General features: G+C 38.4%; 1 protein-coding gene across 1 annotated transcript; it reads left to right on the plus strand.

Annotated features, from left to right (window-relative positions):
* Positions 1-478: 478 nt before the first annotated feature.
* LOC121412979 (NFX1-type zinc finger-containing protein 1-like) lies at positions 479-17,527 on the plus strand. Its single transcript, XM_041605743.1, has 4 exons — positions 479-852; positions 10,227-14,512; positions 14,989-15,088; positions 16,115-17,527. The coding sequence occupies exons 2-4, from the start codon at positions 10,380-10,382 to the stop codon at positions 17,525-17,527; spliced, it is 5,646 nt and encodes a 1,881-aa protein (XP_041461677.1). The 5' UTR covers positions 479-852; positions 10,227-10,379.
* Positions 17,528-18,639: the final 1,112 nt, after the last annotated feature.

Consider the following 18,639-nt stretch of genomic DNA (forward strand, 5'->3'; position numbering starts at 1 on the left):
AGATGCCACATATCAAGAGTGACATTGTAAGGAAGTATAGAGTTTGAGCTTTCTGATGATATAAATAATGTTGGTACCTAAAACACAAAATGTTGCACAATTTGCAAGTGAAAACAGAGGAAGAAATTTCTGTTTGATGCATCTTTTCTCGTAAAAAATCACTTATTTATCAAAATATTTTATTCAAAAGAAATAACCAATATGAAAGAGTAATTCCCAATGGTACAAAATTAATCAATTTTAATCCAGGAGAAAGTGGTTAAATTCTTTGAGAAAGAAAGTCTCACAATTCACGAGATTTTGCAGGGACATGAATTCAGCCACGAGAGGACTTGGATAAATCTGGCCCATTTGCACAGGGGCTTGCCGACTGACTGCATGATTATAATTTCCTGTCGCCACCGGGTGACCTTTGAACTAATGTGGGATTCCCGACTCGGCAGTGCGCAGAATCAGGAACAATTCTATGTATAGATAAGAATGTACATGCATGATGACATGTACCTAGCTATGCATGTGGAATTCTATTTTGCAAGTTATCCAGAAAGAACCTTCGATTAATAGACTGTCCATTTAGTTTATTTGTCACAGGTACTGCTCGGCGTTGCTCGTTAATCTAGGTGTATAAAGCTACATTGGTTGACATACATTGGTGACGCATATAGGTCCTACAACTTAACGTTAGGGCCTAGGCTACAAAGTGTAGATCAACAAAAGTACATATGCCTTGAAATTGGAAGTGCAGCAAGTTCAAGTTTGTGCCAATTAAGATGATTTCTCCTGCTATATGTAAAGAAATTGTGCTGGTTGGCCTCGAAAACTATTCGGTGTGAATGTGGATCAACACTCATAGTAAGAAGATTGATAATTTTACTAGGCATATTCATTTGTTTATCGTATGTTAATGTTTGTAGCATATATGTTTAATAGCATGTAGATCTATGTTTATTATGTCAGTTATATAGCATGTATGTTTGTTTATCGTGATTGTAATATCATCATGCAATCGAATCCTGGGGCTCGTTCCTCAATACCGGCCGTCACGGTTCTTATTACTATTTGACTTAATCAGAATAAAGTGTGCTTCTTATCCTCCCTTTTTTTCACGAAGCCCGCCAAGATCGGGGACAGCAATTAACCAGACCAAGGCAGCCTAAGGTCCAAGGTCTCACAGGCTAGGCAGGGGCGAATCCAGCTTCAGTGCCAATAGGGGGATTTTTGTTTGTTTCTTTGAAGGGGTTGTCCCAGTGAGCCAACAATTTTGAGGGGGCTCGATCAATATGGCGTATCGTATAAAATTAATAAGAAGTTGCGGGCGAAGCGAACGAGCAACACTTGACATTTTTATTATAAATTTCAACCAAGTTAGTGATATATTTTGACATAATTTATATGTAGAAAATAATATTGTATTTCACCCTTATCCCTTTCCTTTTCTCTTTTTTTTCTTGGTCATGATTTTTTTTTTCGGGGGGGGGGCAAAATGCGGCCATGTCGCAACATTCATTTCTTGGCTTTATTCTTATAACCAACATAAATTTGTAAAAATCTCATAATAGCCCTATCTAAATAATGTCAGCGAGAAGTGTGAGCAAAATTTTTATTTAAAATTTCATGTATTTTGTCCTGAAAATTGAACATCCTTTGCAGTGTTTGTGATCAAACTTGAAGAAGATGCGTATGTAACTAGATAATTACTGCGACCGCGAAGCGCGAGTAGTTGAATTTTTAATATACGTTCTGGCCGAGTGTCGAAGAGGGACCTATTAAGGACGTTTTGCAGTGAGCCATTAAGACGATACATATTTCAATGTGAGCGCGAAGCGCGAGCTGAAAATTTTTGACATTCCGACCTAAAAAAATTGACGTTCTATGCACTTTTTGTAAACATAAACGGTATAATTTAAGCACTATTTAAAGCACTGTGTAGGGAAATTGTGAGGTGCAGGTGGAAAGCGTTCTCAACAAATGATGCGATCAATCTGACCTAGAATCGGGACATTCTAGGCATAATGACATTTTGTCATTATATAAAATAATAATCTTCCTATTCCTTTTCCCACGAAATGAAACTTATTGGGAATTCATAAAGGTTTTCTTATATTTATTAATCTAATAAACCTATAATGAATGCGTAAAATTTGTTGACATTGAGGCCTGCCGCCTGAAAACTAGATATTTTAAACACCTCTGTAATCATAAAAAGAATTCATGGCTTGATATATTTCAACAAATAATGCGAGCTCAAATCTCGAGCCGATTGTCTTAAATGCAGGATTTTAAGTGGTTTGTAATAGAATTGATATATAGGTATAGTTACATAACTCATCAATCTAAATGAGAGCGCATAGCGCTAGCTAATAAGCCTTCATTTTTTATAATCAGACACTTGAAAAGGGATATTATTGTCTTAAGGGATATTATTGAATACACAAAGACAATATGTAGCCCTACTTGGCAAATCAAATAATGTGAGAGCACAGCAGAAGCTGCAAAATGTTGATATTCACAACTTACAGAGAACTTAAATGAAATTAGTTGGTAAATCAACCAAAACAATGAAAGCTCGATGTCCGAGCTGAAATATGGTTTATATATTGACTTCAAGACTTTAAGCTACAAATCAGCCTATTGAGCAAGATATATTTATCTCATCGAACAGGCAATGCAAGCGCGAAGCGCGAGCAAAAAAATAATATAGTGATAATGAAATATTTCAAAAAATCATTTTCCAAGTCTTCCCCTTACCTTATTTTATTCACTCCCCTTCTTCCTCTTATATTTCCTCTGCCTTTTTCCTCCTTTATTTCCCCTTCATTTTTTCCTCTCTTTCATTAATTATTTTTATATTTAATATAGTGATATGAAATATTTTTAAAAATCATTCTCCAAGTCTTCCCCTGACCTTATTTTATTCAGTCCTCTTCCTCCTCTTATATTTCCTCTGCCCTTTTCCTCCTTTCTTTCCCCTTACTTTTTTTTCTCTCTTTATTAATTTTTTTTATTGCTCCTCCAATAGGGAGGGGGTGGACCCCTCGCCACACCCTGGATCCGCCTTTGCAAGGGCCCGAAACATTTCCCATAGACTCGTATGTCAAAGTGGCACTCAATAAAATAATTAAAAATAAGGATGAAATTCGGGTCGAATGTTTAAGTTAGACTTACCAATACATATGATATCGCTATCTGACCAGAAAGGGGTTCCTCGCGACCGGCTCATTTTAATCGGCATAATTTATGAAGACGTCTCTTGAGATGAGGGATCGAAATCGGCATCACCTGAAACAGTAAAATAGCCCCAATAATTCCGCAAGTCAAATATAGTTCCAAAGTTGGTGACATTTCTTAGTATGGGAAAAGGAAGTTCAGTAGTATATATATCCAGTGTTAGATAAACAACCATATAATTCAGAGTCAATCAGGCCCCCCCCCCTCCCTCTCTCTCTCTCTCTCCCTATAAATAACTAAATATTTATATATATATATATATATATAAATGAGAATAAATTGGCTCGAATGAATATGTTTTGCCTTAATCCCGTTGTTAACAGGCCCGTGAAAACCTAAATATTTATGACACTTCCGACCCTGTCATACATGTAACTTCTTTCGTAATGACGCACACTTGGCATCACATGGGTAGATTATGACGTGCAATATTGCCTCGAAATGTGAAGTTGAAATTTATACATTGCAAAACAAGAGGGATAGCTAGCTATACATCATTCAATAATTGTAATGCAGGAAATGTTGGTGAAACGCCAATAAACTATTCATTTTGAAATAAACTCCTCAACAAAAGTTTTGAAATCTGATTTTAGTCGATAATCCCTCCTCGGTTCTAGTGAATATTAGATGTGTGATTGATACCAATAAATAGATCCTTAAATTCTCTTTAAAATGATACCCTACATGATACGATTGTGGTTCACACGGAGGTGCAGTGCCTTGAAATGTGGGGCAAGGTCAAAATTCAAAAGTTGCAAAATGACACAATATTGAAAGTCAATGTTCTTTTTCCCGTGGTGATGAGTGAGCTTCTCCGTGGTTTCTATTGTTTTCATGCATATCTTAACATTAACATGAAATCATACACCTCTACATAAGCAAACACATAACAAACAAACATCTTTGGGTATTTCAAACCACGACTCAAACAATGTTATATAACAGAACCATCACTACATAAACCACAACAAAATATCAAAATGAAGAAGCAGGGGCTAGATTTGAATGGAGTTTCATATCTCTATTGCCACAGACAAAAGAATCAAGTTCTTTACAGACCCTTCATAGCTATTTCTGCTCGTTTTGCAGCTTTTCAATTCAGTCCTCTTCCAACACTTTTGAATCACGCTCTTTTCCTGATGGCATGATCATAACAAGCACTATCAGTTTAAAGAAAATTAAAGGATCTTTTGAATGATACCAAATATACATTGTGTTAAATTGGGAGAAATTAATGGCCAAACACAGATTTCCAAACTTTTTTTTGAGAGGTTTAGTAAAGAGTAATTGAATCGATAAAGATTCTGCCTCGTCATAATTTGACTCGTATCCTTTGTTTCAGACCCTTATCAACATTAACAAAAATTATATTTGTACTTTCTTCCATGCTTAGAAATTGTCACATCATATGTTTCGGCGTCTAAAGAATTAAACAATCTATATGTTATTATTTATTTTGATGGTGTTTGGAATCATAAGATTTAAGATGAAATTAAATCGATAAAACGGGTGATTAAACAAAGTTATGTACAGATGGTCCGAGATTCTGGAACTCCCTCGGTGAAGATATCGCCCATCCCTCAGTTCTATTAAACAGAAACATTAAATTTATTTTCTTAAATCATACAGGTCATCATTTCCCTCAATTTTGAATAGTCATATCATTAAATTCCCCATGTCATGCCTACTGTACTTATTTTCTTTTTTTAATCCTCAAGTTTATGTCTTGCTCAATTATCTCTGTCTTTTTATTTTCATATTCCTCGTGATTGTGTGTTTCCCTTTTTTCTTGTTCTTTGTTTTTTCTTTGTTCTTCTGCTGTTCTCTGTTCTGTCAGCTCTATGTCCGTCTTCGTAGGCATTTCTACAATAATTATTTAGAGGGGTCCACACACTAAAAGCATTTGGTTTTTAGTGGATCCTTCCATTTTCTCTGATCTTAATAATATTTATGATAATTTGCTTAGGGTCTGTATACAATACTTTTTTTTGTTTTACTTATGGAAAAAATATATTGTACATGTCTCAATTTATATTGTTTGTATAAGTTTCATTTGCAAATGTCATTATAATTATTTTGATCACTTTACTTTGTTCTGTTGACAAATGAACTAAAACAAATTGACATTGAAAAATTAAATTGAAATAGAAAATTGACAATATAGAACAAACCCCGTGGTTGATGGATAAAGATATACTTGTCCATGTTTTATGAGACCGGGCCCCACATCGGTTTGGTTTGCAAAAAAATGTACAGTCTTCGAGAAGGAAAGTGAAGTAGGGCCTAAAAAGCAATATAAATTCCCTCAGAAAATGATCTAACTCAAGACATATTATTATATGCTAATCAGATCCACTAGATCGAAACTTATTAAATTTGATTATTAGTTTGGATGCATTTAGATGTTACTTGTAACCATGAATGCAGTAGTACATTGGATGGTGACATTTCTGCCTAGCACCTACGTGCAAACACCACGGACAGTCGGACACATGAAATACCTTGTCTCTGCCACCTTTAGAAATACCTTGTCTCTGCCATTCATGGGCGTTACTCGATCCCACGTAGGGCCTACCTTTAGCGGGGGGGGGGTATATAAACATTTTGCTGTATTTTCTCCTAAGTTATAACGCGCCCTCCTCCTCTCTCTCTCTCTCTTTCTGCATCTACCGTTTCATTATTGTACAGTATATCAGCATACAAGCATTTAATCATAAACAGTATCTCACTAAATGGACAATGCGAGCGCGAAGCGCGAGCTGAAATTCTGTACATAGGCCGACCCGGAAAGGAACGTTTAAAGCTCTTTTGGACATGGAAAATACGCATGAAGAAGATATGACTTGTGCTATCAAGAGGAAAACGCGAGTAAAATTTATGGAGATAATGGCGTTAACAACTTGACATGTTACGCACGTATTGTAGGTGCCAGGTAAAAATGGCAGAGGTAAAAATGGCAGAGGTAAAAATGGCAGAGGTAAAATTGGCAGAGGTAAAAATGACAGAGGTAAAAATGGCAGAAGTAAAAATGGCAGAGGTAATAAGGGCAGAGGTAAAAATGGCAGAGGTAAAAATGGCAGAGGTAAAAATGGCAAAGGTAATAATGGCAGAGATAAAAATGGCAGAGGTAAAAAGAGCAGAGATAAAAAGTGCAGAGGCATAAATGAAAATAGGTAAAAATGGAAGATGTGATAATAGCAGATGTAAAAGTGGCCGAGGTACACTATTAAAAAAACAGTAGATTCTACAGAAGAAAAATTAAAAAAACAGGTTTTACAGAAAACAATAATAATAATTTTGAAGATTATAATAACAGGAGGATTTTCCACAATTTTTCTACAATTTTACAGAGCAGATATGTTTTTTAAATAAAGGGCAATCAGTTTTATTACAATAAATTTGTAAGGATACATGCACAAAATACCAATTTTCTGTAAGTTTATACAAACGCATGCATGTAGGATTTCACAGTGCAGTAGGATTACAAGTGTTCTCCAGACTCTGTTGCAGGAATTTTTTATATTTAAGTATAAATTTTCTAACAGTGTAAAAAATGGCGGAGTTGAAAATGGCAAAGGTAAAGATGGCATAGGCAAAAATGAAAGAGATATGGGGTGCTGGTTTGTTAAAAAGCCGAGAAAAAAAAGTTTTCACTCTAAAATCACAGGGGATTTGGTTAAGGGGGAAAGTGACTCAAAAAATTATTTCAACTAAGTGAAGTTCTTTTGGGTCAGAAAAAGAATTACAATAAAAATGATAACAATCAGATATTTTTTAGCATACCAAACTAATTACCAAGAGGGTGCTGCTTACGCGCTTCCAAGGGTTATGACCATCAAGCCGTTTATATCATATTGGATGTAGTGGTAAAGAAGGTTCAGGGTCTTCTTTTATGCAAAGAATCTGAACCAGACGGTCCCCCTCGATCGACCCCAAATTGGTTTACCAGTCAAAACAAGATTATCATTTATTTTCATAATCAGTGACATATTCAGTGCCAAGCCTGGGAACGCATGCTTATTGTCATTCAAATATTAAAAAGAATAGTACAGACGACATTACAAATAAGAACATAATATTTAACCACAATCATTAGTGACAATTTCAACGTCTAAGCTTTCCCCGCTATGTTCTCTATGTTTTTTCCCACCCCTAACCCTCTCTGTCTCTCCACCTCTCTTATGTCTCCTCTTCCCTCTTTTTCATCGGTAAACCTGGCAAAACTTAATTATAAAAAAAAACAGCCAGACAAAAAGGAATATTATAAAATGATGAATGAGAATAGTGCAGTTTCATTTTGCTCCTGATAAATTGAATGGAAAATATCTGTCGTTTGATTTCTTTTTAAAAAGCCTTTACGGTACACCTCCAACGAATTCGTAAATAGCATTGTTAGGCCGATAAAGATATAATGATATGATGAAATGTCTGACCGTGACATGCACTTCTAATTTGATCTTTGACAATTCATTGCATGGGGGCTTAAGGCTGTCCATATTTTACCCACAGCTGCCATTTTACCTCTGCCATTATTACCTCTGCCATTTTTACCTCTGCCATTATTACCTCTGCCAATTTTACCTCTGCCAATTTTACCTCTGCCATTATTACCTCTGCCATTTTTACCTCTGCCATTATTACCTCTGGTATTTTTACCTCTGCCATTATTACCTCTGCCACTACCTTTGCCATTTTTACCCCGAGCCCGTATTGTAATCTTGAACAAAAGGCTAGTATCCAAATAACAATAAATCCGACGAACGCGATCACGAGTTGAAATTGGAATGTGTTATATTATATTATTACTGATATTTAAGAAGAAAAATTTCAAGGAATGCTACTTGAAAATCAGCTATAAATCATCTAGAGGGTACTGTTGAGGTTTCATAAATTCAGACGTGAAAAACGGAACATTTTAGCTACTTTGTGTAATAATGATAAACATGGAACAGGAGACTTCTCATACTGACATGAATAAGAACATTTTAAGCATAGTTTGACTTGTGGGAAAATTATAAATGCGGATACGTTTGCCAGTTCAGCAAATGAATTAGGCAAAATATAATGTAAGCTTATAAAATATTTAGGGACTTAGAGACCCCCCCCCCTTCCCCTCTGGTGTGATGATAAAATCATTCGTGGCATTACTTGGACCAGTTCGTAGTTCCATTCTGCGTATGATTTATACAAGAATATATTTTATAAAGTAGCAAAAACCCGTATATGCAAATAACATTAACTGTATTACTACCAGTCGACGTTTTTGTAATTGTGTACTCGAGTTACGTTCTCTAACGCGAGATATTGCATGTTTTTTCAACCTCTCGTCTTATTATGCTGGCGGTAATTGATACCTATTCATCCTTTTAGTGGATTAACAAATAATAAGGGGAAAATAAAGAGAGAGATGGAACAAAACACCCTTGTCAAGTATATACTATATGTCCCAGTGACGTCTTTTCAGCTAAATGATGGGAACATTATTTTGAGACTCGCATTTTACGAAATTAGTTAAAAGGGAAATTTAGTGTCATGAATGAAATCCTCATCATGATCAAGAAGAGCCGTATCATTTATGTTTTCAGGTCGTTCTTTTATTTTGACAAAAAGATATATTGCACTTATTGTGTTAATTAGCGCATGATAATTACAACCATTACATCAATAAGACTTTTAAAAAAGAAGAAAACTATAGTGTCATAAATGAATTCATTGTCAGAGAAAACCCTGCAAGGGTTGTGTGTAGGAGGGGGTTGGGGGGATCTCTAGATAGAAATTCACAAATTTTACTGCTAATTAGGCTGATTACGATGATTGTTACTATTTGAAAATAAAAACTAGTGTCATGAATGGATTCCTCGTCACAGGTAACATTAGAATTTTGTATCATTATTGTTTTTAGTCTTTTGAGGTTAAGAGCATATTAGCCTACATAGTGTGTACATGCTAATTAGCGGATTGGGCTAATTACAAAAAAGAATGATCAAGGTTCATGCCAATGGGGCAACCAAGCTGAATTTACTTCAATACCCATTTGGAACACCAATCAACAACAAAAAACTTGTACTTCAACAAATTTTCGAGGTCTTGTACATGGCCTGTGACTATATGTCTATTCTGTCTAAATTATGATATCTTTGAAAAATGTGAATAATCTGTTCATCAATCAATATTACCTCTACAAATAAGGTATTTTGCATTTAGATGTATCGTGTTCATATAAAATTACTTTTTTGTTTTACCTCCAAAACATGTTAAAATATGGTACTGTCATAGTAAAGGACTTTGAAGTTAATCAACCAATTGCCTACTTCATTCCTTAATTATAAAAACCTGTTTTATAAGGAAAAGAAAAATCAGACAAGTTGATGGGTGAAAGTTTGAACAATATTGGGCAAACAAGAAGAAAGTTATGAATTTTTAAAAGTTGTAAATATTGGTAATCACTATTCTCATGGAGACTTCAAATTGGCCGCATATGGGATGTCATAGTGATATAAGGCAAGGACTATTCTTCCAAGTACATATTATTGCTAAAATTTCATTTTTCCCAAAAGTTTTATTTCAAATTACATTTTTCTTTCATGAGGACATAAAACAATATACTACATGGGTTATATTTAGACTACTGCCCCAGAGGAATGGTTACTTAGGAGAAAACCACAAATCCTTGATAATAAAGTACATGGCCTATGGGAAAGTTGTCCTTGCCCCGTGTCATAATTTAATTACTTACCCAGTTGCCCATTTGAAATTTACATAGTATTAGTGGTATCAATTTTAAAGCAGCTATAACTTTCTTTTTACTTGTCCGATTTCTTTAAAACTTTCACCATTCTGTTTTATTTATTTTTCTGCTTCCCAACACAACATTTTATTGCCAAGGCTGGATTCCCCATACCGTTTTTGTAATTTCTGCATACAATGTATATGTGTGTAATAGAAGATTTGTTCTAATTCATGGTTTGTATTCTTTTGATTTTTTTTTCCCGCTACAGTTTCCATTGGAGTTTGCTGAATAAGGCACCAGAAAACATTCTTTGAAAGGTTCTTATCACCGTCGAAACAACAGTAAAAGGACACACATCTAAAGTCTATCTATTGGCTAGTGTTTTACACATGAGCCCAGGCCAACGGATACTCATCCCATTATGACAGCTAGATACCCTTCCCCGTGTACTCTACAGGATGACAATGGAAGCGTCGTCAGTGATACCGAGTCGGTATCCTCTGTTTCTAGCAGTACCACAGGAAAACAAAAAAGGCCTAGGAACAGAAACAAAGGGAAAAATTTGCAGCTCTTCGGCCCTAAACTTACCGTACAGGAACTAAATCAACTGAAACGAGATGAAAGGAAGTTAGCGATTGCAATGAGAGCTCGGAAACCACTCTTGGAAACACTGCTTCTTGACGATGACATAGGGGGTGAGATTATGGCAAGTCTTCTTGATGTTCTTATCACAGTTTCGAAGATAGGAGGTGATGATGCAAAGGAGGTGTATCGATTCTTAGCAAGCAACCAATTCATCAAGATTCACCTGCTTTTGCTCGTCTTGAAGTGCAGGATGAAGCCTGAGCTGTGTTCTAATGGGAATATTCTCCTGAAAGCCATTAAGGTGTTGGTGGCATTCAAGAAGCTTCGATGCGGAAGTAAGGAGAGCTTAAAGATGGTCGCAGCAGTGGTCCACGATACAATTAAGTATGGACTGGATATTCCCCAAAGGAAAGGATATGAACAAGGGCTCAATGATGTCAGGATGATACTTGATAAAGGAAAAGATGTTCAAGAAGAATCAACGGTAGACAGGCGTTCTATCCCCATATTTCCTACTGCAGGAGAGGTAGCTGACACAGAAGATTCAAGACTTCATGATGCACTAGCTGATCAGGGCCATTCTGTTAAAACATATTTGGAATGCCACTTTCGAATTCTGAGGGAAGACATTGTGCAACCCCTTCGTGCAGTGATCTCCAAGTATCACCAAGTAAAGAGAGAAATCGGGCTAGATGCGGCGAAGAGGAAATGCCATATCATCGATGATGTCAAGTTGTATGAAATCATCACGACGCATACGTCTAAAGGTGTGACATTTCGCGTTCAGTTCAACGCCTCTTCTCTCAATAATGTTTCCTGGGAAACCACAAGGATCCTTTCCTTCGGGAATATGGTTTGTCTGACCAACAACCATTTTCATGACATGGTCTTTGCCACAGTGGCCAAGCGTGACCCACAATGGTTGAAGAAGGGATTCGTAGATCTTCGACTCCTTAGGTTAGAAGATATTAAATTGCTAATGTCGGGTGTTCAGTTCTTCATGTTCGATTCTCGAAAATATGTCGAAGAATCATACGAGGTACTAGATGCAATGCAGAAAATCAATAGCACTTCCCTTCCTTTGGTACCACATGTTGTCTACAAAGTGGCTGAAAATGAGCTTTCTTGTCACCTAAAAAAAGATCCTGAAACACAATACGATGTTGGTTCCTTGATCAAAGATGAATACACTACAACGCGATCAAAGCCTAGAACATGGAGGGCATCTCTGCAACAACTTGAGAACTGGCCTCCAATTGATCAGCTATGTGTCGATGAGTATCAATTATCCGCTATCCAGGCCGCTCTGAAGAATCAGTTGACCGTCATCACTGGCGCGCCAGGCACAGGCAAAACACATGTAGGTCTCAAGCTTACACAGCTTTTTGTTCTAAACAAGGATCGGTGGGGTAATACCAGAGGAAGAAATGGTAGTGGACCACTTCTTTTCATGTGTGCCAGTAAAGCTACCCTTGATGAATATCTGACTGGGGTGTCATTCTTTCAACGCACTGGAATAGTCCGATGGGCCGGTCAGCATACAAGAAAAGCACTTCAAGAATATCAACTTGAATATCTTCGTGAAAAACAGTCTGTTTCAACAGCTTATGAAGATCAGTTGTCAACTGAAAAACTGGAAACATGCAAGACCAGACTTGGGGATGTACAAGCCAATCTTGAAAATCTTCAAACGAAGGTATTCGCGGAAGAGATCCTTAAAGTCGTCATTGATGGAAAACACTTCCGGAAGCTTAAAGCCATGAAAAAGGAGAAATCACATGGAGTTATTTTTGAGTGGCTTTTGTCAGACAAAGCCCAAACCGATGATCTTGAAAAACTTGAGGAAAATATTCCATTCAATTTGACACGGTTTGTATGTCCCGATGGAGACGAAGGTGGATGGTTTGAGCAGAATCTTCCATTCGGGTTAGATCCATTAGACCAACGCATATCAGAACAAGCAAGGAACTTTGTAAGTAAGCAACTTGGCTCCAAGGACATGATGACAGATTCCGAATCCAAGAAGATAGATGATGTGTGGAAACTGGCCCTACAGGACCGATGGAAGATGTACCGATTATGGGCTTCCAAACTAGAAGCCAGAGGCCGCCAGAGAGCTGCAACTATCTTCAAGGAAATGGAAGATATCTGCCTTGAGTGTCAGAAGATGCATGATGCCGTAGATGAAACTATTCTGAGTGCTTCATCTGTCATAGGCATGACTGCTTCATCGGCAGCCAAGAACCAAAGGGTTTTACAACGTATCAGCCCACGAGTCATCATCATTGAAGAAGGAGCTGATGTTCTTCAGTCAATCACAACTGTTGTCATCTCATCTGGCTGCCAACAGCTTATCCTCATTGGAGAAAGTGTCCCAAAGGTAGACCAATTTCAGGCAGTCAGGAAGGTAGCAGAAATGCATGGCATCCACGCTTCTCTCCTGCAACAGTTAGTCGACGCTAATTACTCCGTGTATGAACTAAAAGAGCAGCATCGAATGAGTCCAATTACATCCAAGCTCAGCCGTCAGCTATTCAAGTATGAATATGACCATGATCAGTCGGTCATTGAGAAGCCATCAGTTAACGGAATTCAACAGAATGTGTTTCTCATAGATCACAATGCACGTACGTCTGTGGCAAACTACGAAGCCTCATTTTTAATGGAACTTTTCAATTATCTGATCGGTAAGGGCTTCGTACGGAAACAGATCTCGATCCTCATCTCATTTTCTTCACAGCAAGATCTCTTCAGTAAAGACGTCAGAGACCGAATTCTTACTGTTGATAACTTCAGAGGCGGGAATGACATCGTCTTGTTCATGAGTAACGCAAGCGAAAGGGCGAGCAGGCCTGGATGTCTGCTTTTGGATCAACGTATTACCAAGGTGTTAAGCAGCGCGAGAAGAGGTCTGTACATCATTGGGAATTTCTCGTTCCTGTCAAGCCAGTCTCCTATGTGGGGTAGGATTGTAGAAGAAGCAAGACGACTTGAGTGGATTGATCGCTCTCTTAAGTTAACATGCCCTAATCACCCGGATAATCCGATCAGCGTTTCTTCGGTAGATGGATTTCTGCAGCTAAAAGAGAAGAGTGGTTGTGGACTGCCATGTCAAGCTCGTCTGGATTGTGGGCACGGATGTAAGGAACTCTGTCATGACCATGACTCTGCACGAGGAAGACTCATCTGTAGACAACCTTGCAACAAGACCATCTGTGAAAATGATCACAAATGCACCAGGACCTGCTCAGAACCTTGTGACACCAAGTGCAAGGAGATGGTGGACAAAAAGTTACCTTGCGGCCACTTCCAACGCCTCCCATGTCGTCTCTCCCCAAGCCATGCTACATGCAGAGATAAGTGTGAACGGTTGCTCAGCTGCGGTCACAAATGCACTGGAATTTGTGGAAACCCATGCAAACAGGATTCTTGTGTTGAGAAAACGACGAAATCCAACTGGCCTTGCAAGCACGTTGTAGAGGTGCGTTGTTGTGATGGTCCAGAATCCTGTCCTGAGCCTTGTAACTCTATCCTTGCATGTGGACACCAGTGCTCTGGAACTTGTGGAAGATGTCGACGAGGAAGACTACATGTGGTATGTCAGCAGCCATGTGGTCGGACGCTTGTCTGTGGTCATTCTTGTGAAAGTAATTGCGCAGCCCAGTGCCCTCCCTGCACTAAGAAGTGTCAAAATAGATGTCAGCACAGCGAATGTCGGAAGTTCTGCGGAGAAGCTTGCATACCTTGTAAGGAACCTTGTCTGTGGCGATGTCCTCATGTGTCTTGTGGGAAGTTGTGTGGAGAACCTTGCGACAGAAAGCCATGTGATGAACCCTGCAACAAGAATCTTCCTTGCGGACATCCCTGCATTGGAATGTGCGGAGAAAGATGCCCAACCAAGTGCCGTGTGTGCGACAGAGAAGAAGTTACAGAGATTCTCTTCGGCAGTGAGGATGAAGAAGACGCAAGGTAAGAATAAGAATGGTAGGGTTAGCCAAAAAAAAAGTTGCAGTTGTTTCAGGCAAATTCTTTCAGATACGCTGCTACCATAAACGTATATGTCCCTCATAGAAAGGGTGATGTTTTTCACAGTTATTCAGTACTTATTTCCAAAGATAATGACTTAATATTTTGTGTACAATTTTGGTAGCTTTAGCCGAAACTTGAGAAATGTAAAAGTATTCAAATTTTAATTCAACCATTTTACCAGTTGAGATTTTATTAAGTCACTGTATGTATGTATTTGAGTTTTGTCAGACGTGTATCAATCAGATATGATTATTTACGTCTGGGACCGACCTTTTACGTCACCATCCGGAAGACGTGACCGGGGCTCGAACCTCGAACCTCTGCATCAATTTGTAACTTCCCCACAGCTTGGATTACAGGCGCACGCCACAACGCCCAGTTTGGATAATATGCTTATCATTAATTTACTCTTACAGATTTGTCCAGTTAGAGGACTGTGGCCACGTAATCGAGGTGGAGGCTTTGGATCACTACATGAGCATAACCCAAGAGAGCAGCGATGACGTCACTATCCAGGTTCATATTCATTTCTTGTGTACTGCATGTAGAGGGATAGGGGCTTGACCCAATCCTCCATTTTTCTCTTCAAAATTAAAATAAACGAGAATGAAAAATCACATATGATTCAATTAAAAAAAAATAGTATTACATGCTCGCTTGCAAGTTTTAGAAAATAGTGCACTTCATCTAAAATCCGCAATATTTCCTCATTGCGCTATGTATCAAAATTGTACATTTACCTTCGTCAGGACTTAATGTTATTTCCAAAGAGAACTCGGCTGTTGTTCTTGTGACTTGAAGAAAGATCAAGATCTGATCAGCTTTGAATGATATCAATGCGAGAAACTTGTGAAAATAGCTCCCGATTATTTTATCTAAAACTTAGGAAGCCGAATGTGAAGATCTTGTGAAAGAAGGTCTTCGTGCATAATGCTTTCAACACCAAACAGCCTTGGTTGTTTTCATTTCAATTCTTTTCTCTCTACTAAAGATATTTCTGGATTTCAATTCAATTTGTGTATTATATTATGTCTTGTATTTTTATGTCGGATTGTTTTGCATACAACTGCCGCAAAGGCCAGGGATAAAATACAGGGTCCTGGGAACAATTTTTAGATAGGGGATGCGGGATTTTTTTTCAGGGGCTTTGTTCGGGTGTCAGGAAAGAAAAATGACGAGCAAAATTACAGGGTTATTGCTCCCTCATCTCTGTCATTATTTTGGGAGCATTTCTTTGTCAATCTGATTACGAGGGGGTGCAGCCTGTGGTAAATAACATACGCACCACCCCTAAAAAATCTTGTAGGGTGCACCCCCGGCCCCCTCCCCCCCCCCCCGCCTCCAAGGGCCATTGTTAAATATGTTTAATCTGTTTCGAATCGATTTGAGACGCTTCTCTTTTGACAAAATGTGGACCTTCTGGTTGATAGACCTTGGGGTATATTTTTAAGAGGTTAATGATATCAAACACTGTATTTGTTTTTTGTTAAATAAGAGGCTTATGTTAAATTCTTAATTTCACTTCAATGGTTTTGATTTCAGCTGAAAGGATGTCCCAAGTGCAAAACGTCAATTCGGAGGAATCTTCGCTACGGGAATACCATCAAGCAAACTTTAGGAGATGTGGAGAATGTGAAGACGAAAATGAGAGGAAGTGAGGTGGAGATCGAGAGCAAGACGAAGGAGCTCAGGGATAAATTGTCTCAACTTCGAAGCCATGTGGCTTGTAGACAAAGATTTATTGAAGAAGGAGATGTTCAGAAACTTATCGGTGATCTGAATCAGATGAAACACCTCGAGAAAATACTTGCTCGCTTGAACAGATGTGCCTTCTTGCGGGCAATTGCAGATGTCCATACCAAGGTATCCACTGGTAACAGTTTCACGTTTCAGTTGAAAACTCGAAAGCATGGGATAGAAGTGCGACTGCGAGAACTGAAGAACGAAGTCACTGGGGGCGAGCTGGACAAGTTCACAGATCAGCAGATGAACGATATACAGAGGGAGGTCTCTCGGGTGAGTGTCCAGGTAGAGGCCATGACGGTTCTCACTCGCAACATGACAAGGTTGAGTCAAAATATGAAGAGTTGCCATCTAAAAGCTTTGGACAAAATCGTCGACAAGGCTTCACCTTTTACCGTCAAGGATGAAGCTCAGGCTACTCAGCATCTCCGTCAATTTAAGAAGGAAATGGGGCAAGTAGTGCTTGGCATCACTGATAGAGAACGCGTTCAGATCATCAAAGCCATCGGTCTTAGTCAAGGACATTGGTACAAATGCCCCAAGGGTCATGTTTATGCCATTGGGGAATGTGGGGGTGCTATGGAAGAGACCAAGTGTCCAGAATGTGGATCGAATATTGGTGGGGGGAGTCATCGTTTGACCGCCGGTAACCGAGTAGCTACCGAGATGGATGGAGCTACCAGAGCGGCATGGCCGAGTGGTGCCTTCGGCTATGAGGACTATGATGAGTATGAGGAGGAAGAAGAATACGAACCGGAGGAACTTGAGTTCGATCAGGAAGATATTGAAGAACAGTTTGAAATCGAAAGGCAAATCAGGGAAGACCGGGCCAGAGAGGAAAGGAGAATGGAAGCAAATGCGAGGCAAGAAAGGGAAAGACTCGCCGCGGAGAACAGGGCGAGACGGGAAAGAGAGAGACTTGCCGCGGAACACAGGGCAAGACAATTAGAAAGAGACAGACTTGCCGCGGAGAACAGGACAAGACAAGAAAGGGAAAGACTCGCCGCGGAGTTCAGGGCAAGACAATTAGAAAGAGACAGACTTGCCGCGGAGAACAGGGCAAGACAATTAGAAAGAGACAGACTTGCCGCGGAGAACAGGACAAGACAGGAAAGAGAGAGACGTGCCGCTGAGAACTTGGCAAGACAATTAGAAATACTTGCCGCGGGGACAGGGCAAGACAAGAAAGAGAAAGACTCGACGCCGAAATAGAGGCGCAAATGCACACACGAAACAAAAGTGATGAAAAATGTATCATTTCTTAAAAGCTCTTTGAAGGGATATAGATATCAGTCGAATGTAAAAAAAAAGATAAAATGTGAGCTATCTGAATATGGGCCTCAAATCGGAAGGTCTACGTCGAGTCCACTCAATTGTTCATTTGTAATAATCCTTTCACGCTTGTAAAATATTATTTCAATTCAGCGGCTAACCCTCTCCCTCTAAAATTACAGATGAAAAATCTACAGTTGAAACTTGATAAAGAGAAATGATTTTCTTGTTGACATGTGGTCATCTACACTATCAGTAAGACGAATTTTGTTCGCAATTTCTCTGAATTAGGTGAAAAGACCTAATTGCTGTATTTCAAAATCTAAAAACAAATGTAAATACATTATAATCTCAGCTGCCACTGTTTACCCTCATTCCAGAGGTCAAAATATGATTATTGACAGTCGTTGATCGGGGTGGAGGCTTGCATTTTTTTTCTTTCTGTTTGTCTCGTTAGATTTTTAAGAGGAAAATATGAAAATAAATTACAATAATGACCCCTCCACCTCTTTTATTTTTTTCTTTGAGGGTGGCATTTTGGGGCGCAAAGTAGGTCCTTTTTTCTCTTTTTGGCAGCAGTAGGTATAATCCATACAATTTACATTTTTTTTATTCGCCCCTCGATCCCTATTATGAAGTTTTGTATTTGTCGCTGATTGATCAATTTAATTTTCTTCTCTCTAGTTAAATTTCACGAAAAGGCGCCTCAAAAAATTAAATATGAATTATTTCAACCAACTTATTACACGTGGCATATAGCCACCTCCATTTTTATTCTCTATTGGCTTCAATCAACGAGTGAACTTCTTTCAAATGTTAAAGTTAGTTATTGAAATCTCGTTACAGATTTATCCAACGAGAAGTACAGAATTAATTTTACGAGGGATTATTTGTTTACTGAATGGTAGAGAGTACTCATGGCAGTATGGCCAAGAAAGGTGATATAGGCCTATTTATATATTATATGCATATATAATACAAAATTCACAATTACGTTCCTATTCAGACTACCGAACTGCTCTTTATTGATATGATCTTGATATTATTTATGT

Source organism: Lytechinus variegatus, chromosome 4 (assembly GCF_018143015.1).
Source record: "Lytechinus variegatus isolate NC3 chromosome 4, Lvar_3.0, whole genome shotgun sequence".
NCBI classification, from domain to species: Eukaryota; Metazoa; Echinodermata; class Echinoidea; order Temnopleuroida; family Toxopneustidae; genus Lytechinus; species Lytechinus variegatus.

What these genes read in the sequence shown, in the direction of transcription:
- LOC121412979 (XM_041605743.1), top strand. Translation starts at nt 10,380, where the DNA reads ATGACAGCTAGATACCCTTCCCCGTGTACTCTACAGGATGACAATGGA. An exon ending in GAGGATGAAGAAGACGCAAG is followed by an intron (nt 14,513 to 14,988) that starts GTAAGAATAAGA and finishes TTACTCTTACAG; the next exon opens with ATTTGTCCAGTTAGAGGACT. An exon ending in GCGATGACGTCACTATCCAG is followed by an intron (nt 15,089 to 16,114) that starts GTTCATATTCAT and finishes TTTTGATTTCAG; the next exon opens with CTGAAAGGATGTCCCAAGTG.